Here is a 21,032-nt window from a genome sequence, read left to right as displayed (position 1 = left end):
ATATTAAAATGGACCCATTAATGCATTCACCATAACAAAAAAAAATCAATGTAGGCCCCACTCTCATCTTTGACTTATACATACATCACCTGCTTGACCCCACTCATGTGTTTATTACCTATACAAAATATTAAAGTGGGACCCGCTCATGCATTCACCTATACAAATAAAACAATGCGGAACCCACTCTCATTTTGGGCCAGCACATATATTATCTATTGGCCCCATGGCTGTTATAGTGTTCAGTATCCTGTTTAGTATAAAATTGTAAATGGACTTCTTTCAACCATGGATGTTACAGTGTTCAATATCCTCTTTAGAATGAAATAATTCAAAGAAGAACCATCAGATGTGATGTTCCAAGATAATTTATGATAGCAATTCTAGCACATAACAAGAAAATTAGAGAATTGATAGTTGTGTGTAACGGAAATAATTTTCCAATAAATAGCTAATCTTCATCGACGGAAAAGAGGAATAAGCATTATAATTTGACAATTGGGAAAAGTTAGAAATGAATTGATAATCAATTGTAGCAGAAATAACTCTTCAATAAATAGTAATATAGGATTTGAGGCAATTTTGTGATATGCCCACAAGGAGGTTCTTTCTTAGCTCTAGACTAGTTAGAACTAGCAAATCAGTGAAAGAATCTACATTGCATTGAGTTTAAAAAAAAAAAAAAACCATCGTCTCGCTTTCACAGTAATAGTAATTAATATGATATCATAAGTATTTTTAATAATTCTCCTCTGTCTCTGTTCTCATTGTTGGTTCACGTTAGCAAACAACCCTTTGATTTAATCTTGGGAGGGAGCTTGACCATAGAAGGGAAAATTCAATTTCACGACATTGAAACAATTTAATAAACAGGGGAAGTAAACAATAGAAACTTCAATTAAAACAAAGAAAGCATATGGGTTTTAATAAATTGAATGGAAATTCTTCAAATTTAAGCGCTGTTAATTCTAAGCACTCGGGCTAGTCGTCTCTGATCTCTCAACTCATCCTCGAAAAAAAACAGCAATTTTGATGAAACAAGCCTCCCCGCAATTGAATTCATATTGGTATCAGCAGACCATCCAAAGAAAAGAAAGCCCAGAAGGAAACCCACAAGAAATAGCCCAGATTGGAAGGCCAAAGAACCTAGCATGAAGGGAACGAGAAGCAAAAGCGAAGGTAAGCAAATTGGATATTAAACAGAGAGGCGAAGAGATACCTAGAAGGAAACCAAGATAGAAAAATAAGAATTTAAAACCAGGGAAATTATGAAAAGAATTAAAACCCAGATCATATAAATAGCGAAATAATCAAAAGGCGAAAGCCAGATGGCAGATGAATAAAGAAAAGGATGAATAGAGAAAAAGCAATAGAACTAACTAGGTTGAAAACTGAAAAGAGGATCAACTGAACAGAAAAATAGACCAAGCTCAACCCTCCCCAAAATTAAACAAAAAATAAAGCAGACCCATGTGGAAAATCAAAGTAAAGAAAAAGAAGGCGTACAAGGTAAACCTTGTTGAGGTGAAAAATGAAAAATATTTGCAGGTTTGAAAAACAAAAAGCCTTCACCGGGAGAGGTGCTATAGTTTTTGTCCACATTGATTTATCACCATCACCTGCGTTGATTCATTAATTACTATTTATGTCCCTTCAAAATCTTTAGACGCGGTTTGGGGAGACACAGAATTTTTAATAATCAATTGTAGCAAAAATAACTCTTCAATAAACAGTAATATAGAATTTGAGGAAATTTTGTGATATATCAATAAGGAGGTTCTTGCTTAGCTCTAGACCAGCTAGAATCTACACTGCATTGAGTTTCTGAAAAAAAAAAAAAACCATCGTCCCTCCTTCACAGTGATGGTAATTAATAATTCCTTCCTCCCTCTGTCCCCATTGTTGGTTCACATTAAAAGAAGAAAGAAGAAAAAGAAGAAGAAAAACAAAATCACAAAGAAAACAGAAAAAAGAAGATGAAGAAGAAAGGAGGAAAATACTTTCTACAGAGGAGGGTTTTACACACACATTGAGGAATGGGTGGTTTTGTTCAAAAAACCCCAACTATTTTCTCAATCGTTTGCTTCTTGGCACACGTATGATAAAGCTTAGAAGGCCCGAAATTTGTATAAGCTTGAGTTGGAGCTTCTCAATTTTGGGGATTTTTGGGCTTGCACAAGCTTTTTGAGCTGCCCAGTTCAAATATTGGGCTTTCAGGCTTTGAAAAGCCTAGAAGACACCATTAAAAGACTTGCCAAAGGCAGCCTTACTAATACATATCCAATCATAAACGGAACCCTTAATTGATTAACCTAGTTAGCATGAATTCACATGCCTATTTTATCTCATTGACATGGGACAGGTGTAACAATTTTAATAGGAATGTAGCAAGGTTTACACACTATATGGGTTATATATCCAAGATTCTTACCGAATTGCATTCATTTACAAATACAATCTTCATCTTTCACAGACCACTTAACCTGTACAAATCACATCAAATACTCAAAGAAATTGGAATTACTGATTTTATTGTCGAATAACATTTCCAACTTTTGAATTCTGAGCACCTCATGCCATTTCCTTATTCTTAAAACAGCACCTATATTTTTTGTTCAGGTGTCTTCAGTACGAAACTGCAATTGACTACTCAGTTCAGAAAAACTTAGATGACTAAAAGCCATGGAATTGGCTGGCGGCTTTGAACCGTTTCTCTCTACTTCACTCACCCAACATACTATTCCCATTGTTAATTTGTTAGTACACCGCCATAGCATACCAAACTTGGTTGGATCGATCCATTTGATTATACATAATGTGGCGATCGGTTGCTTTATTAAACACAGAGATGGAGGAAATTTTGGCATTCACAAACAACACTAGATGCAATTATATGGGCCCGTTCCAGTTTACAAGTGCTTACAAGTGGGTACTCACCACAAAAAATCTAAAGCAACGAGGGATAATATTAGATTTTAGAAAAAAGAAAATTTAATATGCACGTGAGGTAACATGCAAGGTTCAAAGTATATCGATACCCCCCCCAAGTGTATCATATTGTAGGTAGACCGGCAAAAAGTTGATCCAATCTGCAAACCCAATTCAATTCAACCTAAAAAAAAAATAGGGTTAGGGTCTCATATTTAGCTACTGAATGTGAGAATGATCCAATCCGACCCGATTCGACCCGAAAAAAATTAGGTTTGGGTTGGGTTGGGTCATGGGTCAACCCGCTGATCCGATTGTCAAGTCTAAGTGGGACTATTTATGCATTGTTAGAAGTTTCCACTTTCTAATTTTTATATTTAATATTTACTCTTTATTGTTTATTCTTTAAATTGTTAAATGTTCAATCTTTTTTTATTTTATATTTGGAATTTTAAGACTAATTCCTTTAATTTTGGCATTTTCATATAGTTTTTCTTTATTTTTTTTAATTTCAGTTATTTTTTAGGATGACCCAAATTGACCCATGGGCTAGCATTTGATAACCCGATCCGAAATCAACCCAAAGTGTCTTGACCCAACCCAAACCCGACCCACCCAACCCAACTACCAGGTCAATAGGAATGCGATACACCTGGTTAAAGGTGTTTTTAAAAAAATTCACATCTACATCTCACAAACGTCCCATAGTATATCCCAACCTTGTATTGAGGGAATATTTCCCAATGACAAGTATAGAAGATGTTCCTAATAGACACACGCTGAGATGTGTAGGTAGGGCGTTTGTGGGGCATGTTCTTTGGGTACAGATGTGAACTCTTTTTAAGAATCTATTTATTTTATGTATTAAATAATATAAAAATATTTATAAAATAAAATTTTGAAAAGAAAAACAAAAAAATATACCCGAAGGGGGAGATCCTTTGAACCATGGTTATATGTAATGAGATCTTGACCAAGACCAATTGCTAATGGGATATCGGGAGAGAAGTTTTTGTCCAGTAACATCACCCAGGAGGGGAGATCCTAATCTATTTCAAAAAGGGAGGGGAAGTTTTTATAGAATTTATTTAGTACAAAAGTTCAGGGAGGTTTAATTCTTTTGCCCTTAATTTAATGATTAAAAAAATAACTCTTTTGGTTATAGGACTTAATCCCAAAACTACCAATGAGACAGGATGATGCCCATCCTATGTGCTGTGGGTGGCTGTAGGGTGCACTTTGTGGGGGAGTCCATTATATTAGAGATCGGATCGCCTCACACGCACATCCTCTTATTTTTCACAGGACGAGAGATGTTTCCAATGCAACGGTAGATGTGCATGTGAGGCGCGCGTACAAGTGTGAGGAGCAGATCTCGTTTCAGTCCATTGGGATTTGCCAATTGGCATCTATAGATGATGGTGTTGAGTTTTCATCAATTTAAGCTAACAGCACGTGGAAGAGCGTGTAATAATTGTTAAGGGAAAGGTCCAATCTTATCCTCATCTACAATAATGGATTACCAAGAAAGGATAGGGCGTAGGGCTGTCATCTTCAATACATTTTGAAGTGAGAGGATTGAGGACAACACCATTAGAGCAAGCTTATAAATTGAAGTCCTTATTTCTTGTTAACCCACCATCGCCACCGCCCACCGGAGAAGAAGATCTAGAAGAGAGCACAAGCTTTGTTGGAGAATTGTGATTGGCCACTGGCCAGGCCTCACAAGGAAGAGAAGAGAAGGGGGGAAAATGCGTGGGCAAGTAACAAATGAATTAGATGTGGACGTGCCCGCCGACGATATCTGGGCGGTGTACGGCACCCCTGTGCTACCCACCCACATCGTCCAGCTTCAGCCCGATGTCTTTCAGAAGGTCGACTTTATCCATGGCAATGGAGGCGTTGGCACCATTCTATACGTCCAACTTGTCCCAGGTACTGTTACTTCCTTTTCCCTCCATCTGGGTTTATCGTTTCACCGGAATATCAACTTGAACTTTAATGGATTTCATAAAACTATAGCTGAGGAGCAATAATTTTCAAGTTAATTACAAGATCATGATTCAGATTTCAACCTTGACCCCTTACATACATACTGTTGCGAGCTAGTATTGGACTGGGTTTGGTCCAATCCGATCCGGTTCAATGTGAGTTCATTTTCGTCCAAAATATTCAACCTGTCCAATTCAATGTCTGTGCCGCTGTTTAATCTGTTCAAATTTGTTTTAATTTAGATTGGTTAATTTCAAATCAAACCTGGGTTCATTGATTCCTGTATTCTGATCTTCTAAGATATTGGCTCAATCCAACCCAATCTAATATAAATTCAATTTGGATGGAACGGACCCGGTCCAATCCATCCAAATTGATGTTGGATTGAACAGGTCCAATCCATCTATCGAGATGGTCACTTGCACCCTGTTCCTGCTCTGCCTAATCCCTAGTTTCCCCTCTAATGTATAGTATGTAATACCAAAAATAAAACAAGTAACTAGCTACAGCTAATGGTGGTTTCACATTGGGTAGGGCTGCAACCTGGTCGAATTCAACCAGTATGAAAACCCAACCTTGATACTTCCCAAGGTCCATTTGGTTTGGAATCTGAATCACAACCAAAATCAGGTGAAATCGGAATTGGAATGACTTATTCCTACCATCTGTTTGCTTCAGACATAATCAGCTGGAATGGATTCTCGACTTCTCAATCTCAAGGAAGAGGATATACCTCAAATGGAGGAATGGAGGAATGCCATTTCATCGAAAATGAAAATGAAAATGAAATTCTATTTCTACCCAACCAAACGGTTGAAATTAAGATTCCAGATGAACACCCTCATTTGCTTTTTCATTTGTTAATCATTTCCTGATGGGTGGGTGGTTTAGGGGCACCGGAACCACGTACCTGGAAGGAGAAATTCATTAAGATAGATGACGAGGAGCGCTTAAAAGTGATACGAATGATCGAAGGAGGATACCTAGATCTTGGATTTACCTTGTTTGAGTACAACACACAAATTATAGAGAAAGACGCTGAAACGTGCACAATCAGATCGACCACAGTTTTTGAAGTTGATGAGAAATTTGAGGCCAATGCGGCTCTGATTAATGCTACTTCTGCATATGGATTGGCTAAGGCAGTTGCAAACTATGTCACTCAGAAGAAAGCTAAAGCTTGTGACGTCTGACTCTCCTTGTTTCCTTGTCTGAGCATAAAGTCGTTGGGTTCTTGCAAATATTTTGAATAAAATGATGTATACTCTGTGGTTAGATCATGGGTGTTTGAAAATAGCTAAAATCTATGCTGCAGAAAGAGGTGATACTGGAGGAGCCATGAATTCTGATAAATACCATGATTGCTCACCGTTTTTTATAAGTGACTTCCAATATATATTGATATGGTAGTTAGTAGCATGGTTTTCAAAACCGGACCGGAAAAATTGGGAATCGGTTCCGGTTTTCACTAAAACCGGATTTTTGTCAAAAAAGTGTTGATTTAGTCAGCAAACCGTTGATTCGGGCGGTTGAATTGTTTGAACCGTCCAACGGTTTTGACCATTTTTTATTTTTATTTTTTTGTCAGAACGGGCCATTCATTCAATTCAAACGATTGGACCATTCAACCCAAAAACCGGACTCTTGACCAGTTCGTTGTCGGGATTAGTTTTAAAAACCTTGGTTAGTATATATATATATATATATATATATATATATTGATCTGGGCTTAAGCTAAGTCAAATTTCTCAATTTCAGAATATATATGGAATCTATTCAGTGCCTGTTGGAGGAATCTTCCTCCCCACCTTGGTCCATATACTCTTATCATTACTATACCACTTTCATGGCTTACAATTACATCATTGGAAGCACTGCACATCACTTGGACTTTCAAAACTAGTTGATTGAGTTTTAGGTACAAGCTCAATCAGGTAACTCACCAATTTCTCAATGCAAATAGGAAAACTGTGATTAGGGTCTATCTTGAGAGATTTGACTTTGGGCATTTCTATTGGAACTCAAGTAGAAACCCAGAGTGCAATTCAAGTAACTCACCAAGTTCCGATTGAAATGCTAAACTCCGAACTTGGTTGGAGGAGGGATCTCTATGTACTTAGGCTTACTAGACCAGCTTCAGCGAAGGGCGTTAGTTAAAAACCCAACTCAGCAAGTCTGATGAGAAAAAGAATCCATGTCCGAGCAGAATAACACCACACCTGCCATGTTCATTCGCAAAAGGGCTGCCTGATTGTCTACTCAGATGGTCAATTTTCCCTTTTTTAGAAACGATGTATTGAATTAAACAAAGTGAAGGAACGTCTGAGGAAGTTTTTCTTCGGCATTTTACGAGGGGGAAGACGAAGAAGGCCGTATCTCCCCTTTCCCGTTTTCCTTACAAAATAACAAACAAAAATAAAAAGCGGTTCTAAATTGGGGTGAGAGAGGCTCGAACTCTCGACCTCAGGATCACTCGAAGCTATGAGACCTACGCGCTAGCCAACTGCGCCACCACCCCATTGATGCCTCCTACCCAATATCTCATATTACTATATTTTTGTCGGCCCGTGTACTCGTTATTGCAATTGTTTCAAAGTACTTGATATAACGTCTCCAAAAACAGAAGCCTTATCCAGTTATTACAACCACAAATTATAAATTTCCAATCAAATTTCGTTTTTTGTTACTTAACACTAGCTAGCTAGTCTATTTCAAAATGAATTAATGTTAATGTCTGGAAACCTTCTTGAGGCCGGGAACAATTGCTCATAGAGTTATGATGAAGTGTTGACTGAGCTTCTCTCGTCACCCCCTCTCTACTATTACATGATCTTGGGCCGGCCTCGTCGTCGTCGGGTTCACCCTCTTAGTCCCATGCCAGGTTTTGGATACATAATTTTGATGATCAGAAACGTGGGAGGGGAAGGGCATGTTCTCCGGTGACATTGCCTCCTTCAAGTTTACGTTACCAAGTGGATTCCCATACGACTGATGAGCATGAACACTCAGCGAGTTTGGCTTGCCAAAAGAAAGAAAATTGGGGGAAGACGACGATTCAGGGGTCGAAGATTTGTGGTAGGGGTGGCCGTTCTATTTGGTATGTTAAACATTGGGAGTCGGGTAATAGCCTCAGGGGAGAAAGAGAGTCGGAAATCTTCCCCAATTTCGGCTGCGACTTGTGGTGAACTGAACTCATCTAAAGAGTTCATCTACATTCATGCATGAATATAAGCTTTTGAAGGGTAGTTTTGACATTTTTTACAGATAATTAATAATTAATGGCCGGTTAATGGCAAAGACCAACTTTATATTTTTGAAAGTTTAGATACTGCATTTGAAAGTTCAGGTACTAACTTGACACTATCCTCAAAGTTCAAGGTACTAAAATGTAATTTTCATATTTTATTATTATTTATGACTTCACAAATCAAGACGTTCAATCCTTGAGTAATTGACTCAGAAACCAGGTGCCAAAGTAGTTCTGTTTCTAGGTGGCTTTTTAAAAAACCTTGGCCACATGATCGATTAAAACAAGTGGAAAATAAAAGAGCATGAGGTCCAAGGTCTTTAGTTTCAAAAATACTCCTAGTATTTTTTATATCAACCTTTTTGTAAATAAAACCCTTCCCCCAAACAATTAAAAAACCTTGGGGCCATGCCCTCTCACATTTTTCCACTTTTAAGGAATCACATGACCATTTCCAAATGGAAATACAAATTATTCTTAACAGCATCAGGTAAAGTAATTCCAAATTATATGGGATGTTTTAATAATATGCATACTAGATGGTACGCTTTAGTAAATATGTTAAAGTACAAAGGTGTTTAATTACATGACCCTTACAATTATTACAAGAGTGTTCTAATGCATGATTGTTTTTCTTTTCACTGGTAGGTGTGCATATGCATTTGAACGTGATAGTTTCAAATGACAATAATAATAAACAACATAATAGTAAAAAATTAGTAACAATAATTTTAGTGTTATTATCAAAATCCATGTAATAAAGATAAATAATCGAAGCATGATGTGCATTGGTAAAACTGATGACCTATTTTTATTAAAATGTGGTTTCATCAATTTTTAGAACATTGATTTTTTATCAGTGTTTTTATCTCATTATCAAATCAACTAATTGATTGGCTGACCCATTTGGATCCATGTATCATCAAATTACTTGCTTGTAAAATACTATTATCTTGCTCAACAACATGATGACCTAATTACTTGAACCATTGATTGCTTGACCTAGTTAGTGGGGCCACAAAGTTGGACATTAATTATCTATTTTTTCTTGATTTTTGTATTCCATTTTCATCATTAATAAAAAAATAACTTTATTTATCATATTTATATCCTTAATATGATGAATGCATAATATTAGTTTTATGCCCATATTTTTCTACCTAGTTAATTTGTTTTTTTTTTTTTTGTAATTTACTATATTTCTATCTATTTTAAAATTTTTATTATTTAATTAAGACATCATAGGATGATCTATTTGAACTAGATGGTCGAATTGTTTTGCCACCACTTGCATGAATAGAAAAAACTAGTATACTTTTGTGTGAATTTTATTGTATTTCATTTTCATTATTAGTAAAAAAACAATCTTATTTTTCATACTTATTTTATTTGATATGAAGAATATATAGTATCAGATATGTGCTCGAATATTTTCTACAAAAAAAGTTATACTTTTTTTGTATTTTTTTGTGTTTTATCTTTTTAAATAGTTGTATTTTTATATTTTAATTTTTTTTACTTTTCTATCTTAAAATTTTTATTATTTAACTATGACATCATGGGTTGATCCATTTGACCCAAATGGTTGAACCATTTTACCTACCACATAGGTACGAAAATGATTGCATTTTCTTTGTTAATTTTAAATTTTGTATTGTGTTTTCATCATTAATAAGAAATTTTCGTATTTGTCATATTTATCTTTTTACTATGATGAAAATAATATATACTATTAAAAGTGTGAAACTTTTATTTGACTAAAATACCCAATTTTTTTAATTTAGTCTTTCTCTAATTGTAAGGATGGAAATGTAATTTGAACAACCATTTTTCTCCTCATTAAAATTCCTTTCATCAAGTCTTATATTTAAGGTATTAACTCCCCATTCAACTCCCTCTCATTATGTCTTATAGTGAAGGCATTAACTCCCATTCTTTCATTAAATCCTATATTAATTAACTATATTAAAGAAAATAAGTTTAAGACCTCCCTCTACTAGGGGGTTAGTGACAAAGACCCCCTTGGACTTCCACTTTACGACAAATACCCCCTAGTGGTTAAGTCAAATGATGGAATACATTAAATTACCAAAATACCCATTTAAAATTTCCTTATTTTCTTTTCCTTGGCCTTTTCTCTCAAACCCTAATTGACCCCTTCATATTCTCCAAATGAAACTAGCTAAAATAACAACAATAATTGCACTAACATTGAAAAACAAGTTTCTTTAAATTCTTGTTTCATTTCACTAAGATAAATGTCTCTCTTCATCTTAAAATATAAAAATTATCCACTCCTTTCTCCAATAAACCAATAAATACCAAATGAAACCTCTGCCTTTTTATCTGAATATTGAATCCAACCAGAAATCTACAAGGATCTTTAAGAGAACTGAGAAGACTTTAATATTATATTTAGAAAACTAACTAAATCACAAATCGTTCAAATAAATAAGAAAAATGTAGTTTCGGTTTCGGGATTTAAGAAAAATTTAAACAATTGAATGAGAATATTCTTTTGGATTTTTGGCTATGACAACTCCTAAATTTTGCAAAAAGGCTAATTTCGACCCAAGGGCCATTTTCGGTTCCATACTTTGATAAAAGGCCATCTATAGGCAAACCATATGGCATTTGAAAAGGCAATGACAAATCCATTAGACAACGTTATGTGCCACTGCTTATGTTTGAAAAAGCTACTTTTGACCCTAAAGTTTGGAAATGGGCTACTTAATTAAGTCAATTACTTTGGGGTCTAATTAAATGTTCCTAAAGTATTTAATATTAAGTTAACTAAAAAAATATATTAATTAACATAAATAAGTAAATTAAATTAATTAAGGAAGTGAACTTAACTAATTAAATTTAATAACGAAAGCTAATTGATCTAAATAAATAAATTAAGCCAATTAAGCAAGGTTTTAAAAACCAACCGAAAATGAAACCACTTTGGTCATCGGTTTCTAGGTCAGCAAATCGATTGTTTGGGCTGAGTGGATCAATCCATGACATTTTGAAAAATAAAAAGTAAAATATAATTAAAGTAAAAATGAACCAAAAACCATTTATCGTCTCAAACAGTTTAGTGATTGGTCATCAGTTTATTACCCAGGTTAAAAATTTTGGGTAGTCAAACTATTCGACCTAGGAATTGGTCAATTTTCTAGTTCCATTTTATACCCAGACTGTTGGACCATTCAACCCAGAAACTGGTAGGATGCAAACGGATTGAATCGGGTTCGAATTGGGGTGGATTTGAATTCGATTCGATAAAAAAAATCAAATGATTTGAATTCAAATATGTCGAATTTTGTATTCAATACAGATCCAGTTTAATTCGGGCCTTTTCATCGGATATCCAATACAGATCCAGTTTAATTCAATTGAGCATTTTTTAATCGAATATTTGATTCGAATATCACCAATTTAACCTGTAACCTGTGCATTATGAGCAATTTAACACAGTTCTATGTATAAATTTAGCCTAAAATTAAGTTACACTTAACACAATTTTAACTTGTAAAATTTCAGCAATGTAACATAGTAATTATCAACACAACATTGACTTATAACACAAATTAAACATGAAAATTTCACTATTTCATCAATTTAACCTGTAAACTTTTCAACAAATTAACTTGTGAATTATCAGCAATTTAACATAAACTTCTAGCACAAATTTAACCTGCAAATTTTCAGAAATTTAACCTATAAATTATCAAAAAAGTTAGCATTTAGTTGTAGCACAACCACATCATCCTTAAGTTCATCAAATGTTTAAGTTCAACCACATCATCCTTAAGTCAAATTTTTAAAAGTTCCAAATGATCAACACCAAGCTTGAAGAGTTCAAATTCAAAGCTCAAGACCTTAAGATTAAGGACTATTCCAAGAAATCGTTGCATCCACCAAATTAAACTTCCAATCAGCAATGAGGCAATGATCGTCCATCTCAAGTTCTCAACCAACTCCTACAACAAATAAATGAAAATATTGGATTAGAATTCAAATAAAAGTAGAAATAAAAATAAGTTAATAATGGGTAAAGAAGTCTTGATGAATAGTGAACAATGACACAAATGAAGAATCAAAAGTTAACAAAAAAAATATCAAGCAATATGTTGTAATTAAGTAGCAAACATATTCAATTTAATAGAAACTATAAAGCCAACAAAATTAAAGACGAAAATATTTAAGTTTATATTAACAAGAAAAAATAACATATTTTGATATTCAGTTTAGCATTAAAAAAATCAAACAAACATCTAATTAGTCATTAATCATCTAAAATGCTCAGGTTAATAAGAAAAAATACCAAAACACTATATTCTGTTTAATAAAAATATAAAATGATAAGCAATAATATTCGTACAAATTCACGTTTATATCTGCATATTTAGTTTAACTAGTAATTAAGCACATGCATTGCACGTGAGAAATCTTTCTTCATATTAATTGCTTGAATTTTAGATATATCATAGTTAAGATAGAAATTGAAAATTAAAAAAAGAAGTAACAATATGATTAAAATTAAACTTAAATATTTATTATTGAATTATGACATCATGTGCTTTTTTGAAAAATTGGATCATTGACCCACCATCTAGATAAGAAATAGCATTGCTTTTGGATTAGTTTTATATTATGGAAAATTTTAGTCGGAGCCGGTTGTACATTTAAAATTTGGTTACAAGTTGGTCCATAAACCAACAAAACTCTAACAAGCGGCTCTACATTTCAAATTATAAAAACCCTCACCATGTCATTGGAGGGTTATGTGGCTATTGCCAACATGGGACTCTTAATCCATATTGGACACAACAAAAAGCTTATACTGAAATTTACCTCTAATGTTGGGTGATTAGAAAATAAAAAAGGGTTTTTAGTTTCTCTCTCTCTCTCTCTCTCAATCTCTCTCACACTCTTTCACTCATAGTCATCTTTATCTGCTCAACGACTATGTGATTTAAAAATAAATAAAAATGGTTTTTGGTTTCTGCATTTACGTTCTCTATATCAATTTCTCTCATTCTCTCTCTCTACCTATCATTCTCCCCCAATCTCTCTCATTCTCGTTCTTGGTCGATTTTTCCTTCTCCCTCAGTTTCTCTCCCTCTCCCTTTCTTGTTTTTTTTTTTATATTCATATTTCTTACACACTTATATGGTATTAATTAGATCGTATGAAAGAACATGAGACCAACTTGGTATGGTTGAAAAATTATTACACCAAATTGATAAAATTCACAAGAAACTCTTGGCTATGAAATTTACACTAATTGGAGAACGACAGAGATTGAGGGAGAAGGAGATTTTGACCGAGAGGGAGAGTAAGGGGAAGAATGGGAAAGATTGAGGGAGAACAATAGAAATAGCGGTTTTGATTTGGCTACAGACCAAAGTAGAGAGAATGGGAGAGGTAGAGGGAGTGGGAGATCGAGAGATGACTATGAGAGTGAGAGAGAAGGGAAGGAGATCAAGAGATAAAGGGAGTGAGAGAGAAACTGAAAACATATTTTCGATATAGGTTTTCTGTTGTGTCCAATATGGAATAAGAATCCCATGTTGGCAACAACCACATAAGCCTCTGATGACATGGTGAAACTTTTATAATTTGAAATGTAGAGCCGGTTTTCAGAGTTTGGTTGGTTTCTGGACCAACCTGCAACCTAATTTTAAATGTACAATCAACTTTGACTATATTTTTCCCTTTAAATTATATATTTCATTTACATTATATAAAATATTTTTCACTTATCACACTTAATTTTTGTTTGTTTATGGTTTCATTTTACTCAAACCATTAATCCACCATCTAAAAATAAAAAGTGTTTAATTTCTAGGTTGACATTAAAATTTGCATTACATTTTCATCATTGATAAAATTATTTCTTATGTATAAAACTAATTTTTGTTCAATATAATGAATGTACAATATTAGAGATGTACCCAATATTTTATTTTTCATAAATATATAACATTAGATATGTGCACAAAATTTTCTCTTATCTTTTTTCTTTTATTTTTGTGATTCTTTATATTTTCTATTATTAAAAATGTTATTATTTGAATCTGACATCATTTAATTTCTAGGTAGATTTTGAAATTGGCTTTCCATTTTTATCATTAACAAAAATACTTCTTACATTTCATAGTTATTTATTTTATTTTTTATTATGACATTATGACATTATTTATTAATCCATTTGACCCCAAATGGTCAAATTGCTTGCCCACCACCGGGAGGGAAGAAAATGGTTTTATTTTCAAATTACTTTTCAAAATATTTAGTTTTATACTATTAAAATTAATATTATGGATTTAATTACAAGAATTTAATGATGAGAAAAATATATTTTAAATATAGGATTTAATGAGAGAATAGGAAAATATTTTTATTTCCAATTTTTTAATTTCTATTTTTTTCATTTTATCTATTTTTTAATTTTATTATTTAATCATGGCAACATGGATTAACCCATTTGACCCAAAACGATTTAATTTCTTACCACCGCTTAGATGAAAACATTATTTTTTATTGGTAGATTTTAAACGTATAAGCTTTTATGTTATTGGAATTATTAATTTATTAAGTATGAATTTAATTAATAAACTTAATGCTGAGAAGAAATAAAAATGACTTAAATATATGATTCAATGAACATGAATGCAAGTTAATACTTAAATGTTGGATTTAATGAGAGAGGATTGAATGCATTGAATATCTTTAAATTACCTCTTTCCAACTCATTTAATATCAAGAACCAATTACCCTATTTTCCCTTATTTTTTTATCCTTAAATTTAAATATAGAGAGGTAAATATTGTCCTTAGAAAATTACAGAAATATTCCTGAGGCCATTCATACTTTTTAAAGTAGTATAGATATTCGTACAAAAGAAACAAACATAATAATCATCAAACATATCCAATTTAATAAGCAAAAAATACCAAACATAATATTCAATTTAATATTTAGACAAACCTATTTTGATATTCGGTTTAGCATTAAAAAAAAACATATTCGGCATTCCAGGAATGGGGCTTTGAAGTCTTTAGGTCATAAGGTCGTGAGGATCTCGGCCACTAGCTGTGAAGTGCGAGATACATGTTGTGCTAACAAGGTGGCAATTTGCCTTGCTTCTTTTCTTTCTTCCTTCATCTTCACCCCCTCGTCATCCTTTGAAGTGAGGTGGTTCTTCCCTGTAGTGCAGTGTGTATGTCTGTGGCGCCTCCTCCTGGATCCCTCCAAAGAGCTAGTAGCCTCGGTTGTCGTAAGCTAACTCGATTCCACGGTAAGGACTTGGCTCTGATCGTCATGATGATGCAACGAATCTAGTACCTAGTTCTGGTCCTGGTAGTCAGGCTGTTGATTCTGGTTCTGGTCATCGAGTTGCTAATTCTAGTTTACATTTTGCCTAGCTATCTAGTGTTGCTGCTCTATTGATGCTATTGTTATTGTTGTTGTTGTTATTGTTGTTGTTGTTGCATCCCAACCATCGCTACAAAATGACCTTCCCATGTTCGCATCTACAGGTCTATCTCGTGGACAAACTACACCAGCTCGTGAAACTAGTGGCCATCAATCCCAACAAGAACCACAGAGGGCTCAACTACTAGGAGTGGCACGTTTAGGCCTTGGGTGGCTGAGATGGCAGGTAGGATCAGGAGCACAGTTAACTAACCACCCGAAGGTGAAAATGGGGACCTCAATGTGCATTGTGGGCTGGTGCTGCCCCCCTGTGACTGCACCATCAACACGCACGTTATTGGAGGAGTTGTTGCTGGAAGATTCCATTATTGTTGTTAGGGATGTGGTGAGAATTGACTTTTGTTTAGCGGTTCCCGCAAACAATGCTAATTGATGTTGTGAGATTTGGTGCTCCCTGCTGGTGGATAGCTTGAACACCGGACTGAGTTGGTCGCTTGGTTGAACTACAAGAGAGAAGTGATCAGAGTGTCCAGGTTGCTTCCCCCGAGGTGGGCAGCTAGGTGTTGATTAAAATAAAGCGAGAGAACTAGTGTAGTGAGAGTTAAATTGTGCATAACTTTTTTGAGTAAGGGGATGCCTTTAAATAGGCTAATTGCCATGAGCTCCACGAAATGCGTCCAAGATCTCCAGCCCATTTGATTTGGAGGTGGTTCTGTACCCATAAACGGATTCCACGTAAGTTGATAATGCTTATCTAGTTTCACCCAAAGTAGGCGGGCTTGAGATCAGCCCCATTGACATGTCATCATGACCCCAGGGGAATCAGAGATGGTAACCTACCTAAGAAGGAAGCTTCCTGTTACATCGGGCAGGTCAATAATTGGATTTGGGCTAGGTTGACGAAGGCAAGTTGCCTCTTCATGCCGACCTAACATCTTCAGAGTTGTTTGTAGGTCATCTCATCGAGGTGGGGCCGAGGAGGTTGAGACAATCGCCAAGTGTCTAAGGTTTGCTTTCGTGGTGCCGAGATGCCAATGGACAGTTCTGTAGTGTCACGTGTCATGATATCATTGGAGGACCAAATCATCCCTCATCAAGAAGGTAAAAAAAGAACAGGTGGTTGCCTATTTACATTGTTTCTTAAATAAATCATTTCCTCTTTCGATTGTTTCTAAACTTGGAGTGTTACCATTATCGAACATTTCCTTTTTGTCACAAACCATCCCATAGCCTTCCTCAATACACCCCCTCAAGTGAAATTGGACTGGAAATACATGAATCTTGGACTTCAAGAAGTTAAATGAGGTGGAGGAGAGAGGTTTTGTAAACAGATCAACAAGTTAATCATCAATAGAGATGTACTTCACCACTAGAGTTTTGTGAAAAAAGTGATCTCACAAAAAATGAAAATCTACTTTAATGTGTTTGGTATGAGCATGAAACACTAGATGTGCAGTGAAATATACGGCACCAATATTGTCACAATAGATAATAAGCACAAAAGGCTGATGAACTCCCAAATCATGTAAGAGAGATCGAAGCCATAACAATTATGTTGTAGTGTTAGCTAATGAACGAAACTCAACTTCAGTGCTAGAATGGCAATAGTGGGTTGCTTCTTAGCACTCTAGGAGATCAAATGAAATCTAGGAAAAATACCATAACCTCTAGTAGAGCGATGGTCACCAAGGCATCCAGCCCAGTCAACATCAAAGTATGCCACAAGAGAACCAGAGAAATGCGTAGCAAACAATAACTCAAAATCTATTGTACATTTGACATAACATAGAGTACGCATCACAACTACCCAATGATCATTAGCCTTGTGATAGATAAAAAGAGATGGATCACACTACTTTTGATGCCAAGATCATGCAATATGCTATTGAGTCTAGAAAACCAAGCCCAAGGGGCCTAACGGAGTCCATATATATAGCTTTGTTTAAATTGCAAACATAATCGAGACGGATTTGATCTTTAAAACCACATGGCATGTGTGTGTGTGTATATATATATATATATATATATATATATATATATATGAATAAAGCCATTCAAAAAATCATTGTGAACATCTAATTGTTTTATGTCCCAACCATGTAACGTAGCTAGAGATGATACCACACAGACAATGGCTAGTTTGACAAATAGAGTAAAGGTATCAGTAAAATTGACTCTAGAAATCTGAGAAAAACCTTAAGGAACTAATCCTTGTTGACTTATTATCCTTAGGGTCCAACTTGGAGTAGTGAGGACCAAGAATATAGACAAATCATACACATCCAGATATCCTCAAAGGAACATTGAACATCTCCCCCTCAGGAAAAGGAGGTTGAACAGAGTAGTGAATACAAGAACAAGAAAAGGTACCCCCCACCATCATACTTCTTGCTACTTCCACAATGTCTATTCTTCCATTCTACTGCACCATTCTGTTATAAAGTGTATATACAACTATTCTTGTGGACTACTCTATGCTCCAATAAGTATGATGTGAAGTTTTTCTCAAAGTATTCCTTAGCATTATCTGAACTAAACACCTTCACTCATATTCCAAATTTTGTTAGTACCATCTGATGGAATTGATGCATTAAAGAAGGTACCTCAACATGAGATCTCATCAAATATATCCAAGTGTATCAAGAATAATCATCCACAAACAAGAGAAAATAACAGTAACCACCCATAGAAAGAGTATGATATGGTCCTCACGCATCACTATGAACAACATAAAAAATTGAAGAACATCTTCTATTGTTTGCTTTAAAATAATGTATACAATGTTTTCCAAATTAACAACTCTCATATGCCAAACTAGACAACTTAACAGACTCAAAACAACTTTAGAAACAAAAAATGCAAAGAAGTAAAAGATAAATGCCATAATTGATTATGCCAAAGCATAATTTGACCAATTAAATCTGACTCATTATCCTTGTTGACATGATGACTCTGATGACTGGAAAGCACATCAAGAATGTAGATTCCATTCATCTCATAACCACTCCCAATCGTCATCTTTGATTCTAGATCCTATAAAATACAATGACCAGGAAAAAAAAGTACTAAATAATTCAAATTCTTGGTCAAACTACTAACAGATAAAAGATTAGTGCTTAGTCTAGGGATATGGTGTACTGATGGAAAAGTAGTGGTATCAGTTATCTTGACAGATTTCTTCCTAGTAATGGGAACATGGGATCCATCAACTGTAGAAACTCTATCTCTACTAGAATAGAGGTGGTATGTGGAGAAAATAGTGGAAATATTGGCCATGTGTTCTAAGGCTCCTAGAGTCTATAATCCAGGGAGGTCCTCCTTTATCTGTAATGGAGGCATAATTTGTGCAACTAATGTAGAATGACTATCTCCTAATCCACTTGCACCTTGTTGTCCACCTGATGATGAGCTAGAACTAATTGCATCTCTCTAACGTAGAAACTATCCATATCTCTCCAACTTGGCCCTAATTGCGGTTGTTACAACAGACTCCAAAGAAGTTGTAGTAGGTGGCCCTAATGAATCACCAACCACTACCATATTAGCATTCCCCTTCTTATTTATAAGCCAACTTGGTATAAGGTGTGGGTAGAGCTTCCAGCACCAGCAAGTATCTCTGATATGCTTAGATTTTTTATAGTAATCATAGAACAAGTCCTTCTTGTCTTCCTTCCTTGGTTCATTACCACCTTTTTCCCCACTCAGCTTAGGTTTTATTGTACTGACCATAGCTGATTGCTCAAAGCTTGAGTTTCTCATCATCACATTCCTCTTACTCTATGTGAACGTCAATAAAACCTAAATGTTCATTTCAAGACCAAGCAGATGGAGTCTCTTCCCATTAGAAACAGATAACTGGGAGTGATAGGTCTCCCGAGTTTAAATTTCACAAAACATTTGGAATTAACAGCGACTCCACATCATTTAGCTAAGACAAGGACAATCTAGGTAAGTTGAGAGAGTAAGAGAGAGGGGAAAGGGGTTAGGCACCCCTCTCTCTTGTTAATATGAATACTAGAGTTCCCTCTCTAATTCAAATCCGAACTAGAGACCCGGATCCTCTAGTAGCCCGAAAGGATGCTCCACTTTGTACTCCTAGATCAATCCCCTTTTGGATGCAGGGGCCTAAGTAGAAAAGGTAAGAGATTGCTCCCTCACCCCTTTTATATTAAAGCCCCTACCCTTAGGCTCAAATGAATGGTTTAAAGAGAGAGGAAGCACAAACCTCTCAAACTCTTAGAGAATGCATAGATTATTGTGTTTGAACTTGAATGCAAGACAGAATATAAAGATTAAGCTACAAGGGAATATTATAGAGAATAAAAAAACAATGAAATAAATAGACAAATAACCGAAGCAAAACCAAGATTATATTCTAAATATTGGATTAGGTTTGGATAGGAACTTGGGGATATGAGGTAATTGGTTTTTACCTCTTGTGACCTTGAATGAAATAACAATGTTGTAGTAGGCTATAGGGATTCAACCTCTGTTGAAAAATGGATTTCAAATAACAACGTTTCAACTGGACTTTGAACAAGAAAACGATGGGGTATGAACCATCGATGGAAAAATGGAGAAGATGATATGACCCAAGGACGCTCTATTGCTAAATGCTTCAAGCACCAAGACGCCCTTCTGTAGCTTCACGAGAAAAGACAGGATTGAACCTTTGAACTGTGATTCCTTCCTGTTTGTAACTACTTTCATCTCATCTTCCCTCCTTTTTTTTCTTCAACAAAACCATCTTTCGCTTCTTTCTCTCTTTCTCCCAAGGCCCTCTTTTGTATATCTCTCTCTTCTCTCTCTTGAAACCCTCTCTCATCTCTCTCTCAAAAGCCTTCTCTCGCCTCTCAAAGCCCTTCAAAAGATTACTCCCCTCCCTCCTTTTGCCCTTGGGAACAATGCTCCCTCTCTTTATAATGGTGAGGGGGAGCAAGAAAACCTACCAAGATGCCCATCCAAGGGATGGGGTTTAAGGTCAAAGTTTATGGGTGGTCTAGATCAAATTGAGGTTTTGAGAAGGTTTAAGAGGGGTTCCAATTATGAGAATTGGTTTTTCTAGAGGGTTTCTTTTAGGAATTCTTAGAGTTTGAGGGGGGGGGGGGGAATGTTATATCATTAATTACTTGGGAGGGTTCAAGCATGTTGAATTATTCATGGTTTAGAGATGGGGGAACCTTGGGGAGTTTGGCTTTAGACTTTTGATGTGACAAGTAATGAGGGATATTTTGATGATTGGTGTGAGGGTTTTTTATATAATTTGTTGTAAAGGGTATTTTTAGCAATTCGGGTTAGGGGTATTTTAGTAATTTGTGTGAAGATATTTTGGAAGTTCGAGGGAGAAGGGTATTTTGGTAATTTGGTGTGAAAGGTATTCTAGGGATTCTTTTGAAGGGGATTTTGGTAATTTGGTATGAAGGGCATTTTAGGG

General features: G+C 35.1%; 1 protein-coding gene and 2 non-coding genes across 3 annotated transcripts; 1 reads left to right on the top strand and 2 right to left on the bottom strand.

Annotated features, from left to right (window-relative positions):
- The first annotated feature begins 4,249 nt into the window (after positions 1-4,249).
- On the top strand, positions 4,250-6,301 carry LOC148864795 (norbelladine synthase-like). Its single transcript, XM_088981441.1, has 2 exons — positions 4,250-4,863; positions 5,812-6,301. The coding sequence occupies exons 1-2, from the start codon at positions 4,680-4,682 to the stop codon at positions 6,111-6,113; spliced, it is 486 nt and encodes a 161-aa protein (XP_088837567.1). The 5' UTR covers positions 4,250-4,679; the 3' UTR covers positions 6,114-6,301.
- A 728-nt stretch (positions 6,302-7,029) lies between these two features.
- LOC148864794 (small nucleolar RNA snoR77) lies at positions 7,030-7,169 on the bottom strand. Its single transcript, XR_016112104.1, has one exon. It is a non-coding gene; the product is annotated as a small nucleolar RNA snoR77 (small nucleolar RNA).
- Positions 7,170-7,354: 185 nt separating this feature from the next.
- TRNAM-CAU (transfer RNA methionine (anticodon CAU)) lies at positions 7,355-7,438 on the bottom strand. The gene is given in 2 exon segments: positions 7,355-7,390; positions 7,401-7,438. It is a non-coding gene; the product is annotated as a tRNA-Met (tRNA).
- Positions 7,439-21,032: the final 13,594 nt, after the last annotated feature.

The sequence above is a fragment of the Nelumbo lutea genome, chromosome 3 (assembly GCF_056320005.1).
Source record: "Nelumbo lutea isolate HS-2025 chromosome 3, American lotus-T2T, whole genome shotgun sequence".
NCBI lineage: Eukaryota > Viridiplantae > Streptophyta > Magnoliopsida > Proteales > Nelumbonaceae > Nelumbo > Nelumbo lutea.
This window is presented reverse-complemented; position numbering and strand designations above follow the sequence as displayed.

What these genes read in the sequence shown, in the direction of transcription:
- LOC148864795 (XM_088981441.1), top strand. Translation starts at nt 4,680, where the DNA reads ATGCGTGGGCAAGTAACAAATGAATTAGATGTGGACGTGCCCGCCGAC. An exon ending in ATACGTCCAACTTGTCCCAG is followed by an intron (nt 4,864 to 5,811) that starts GTACTGTTACTT and finishes TGGGTGGTTTAG; the next exon opens with GGGCACCGGAACCACGTACC.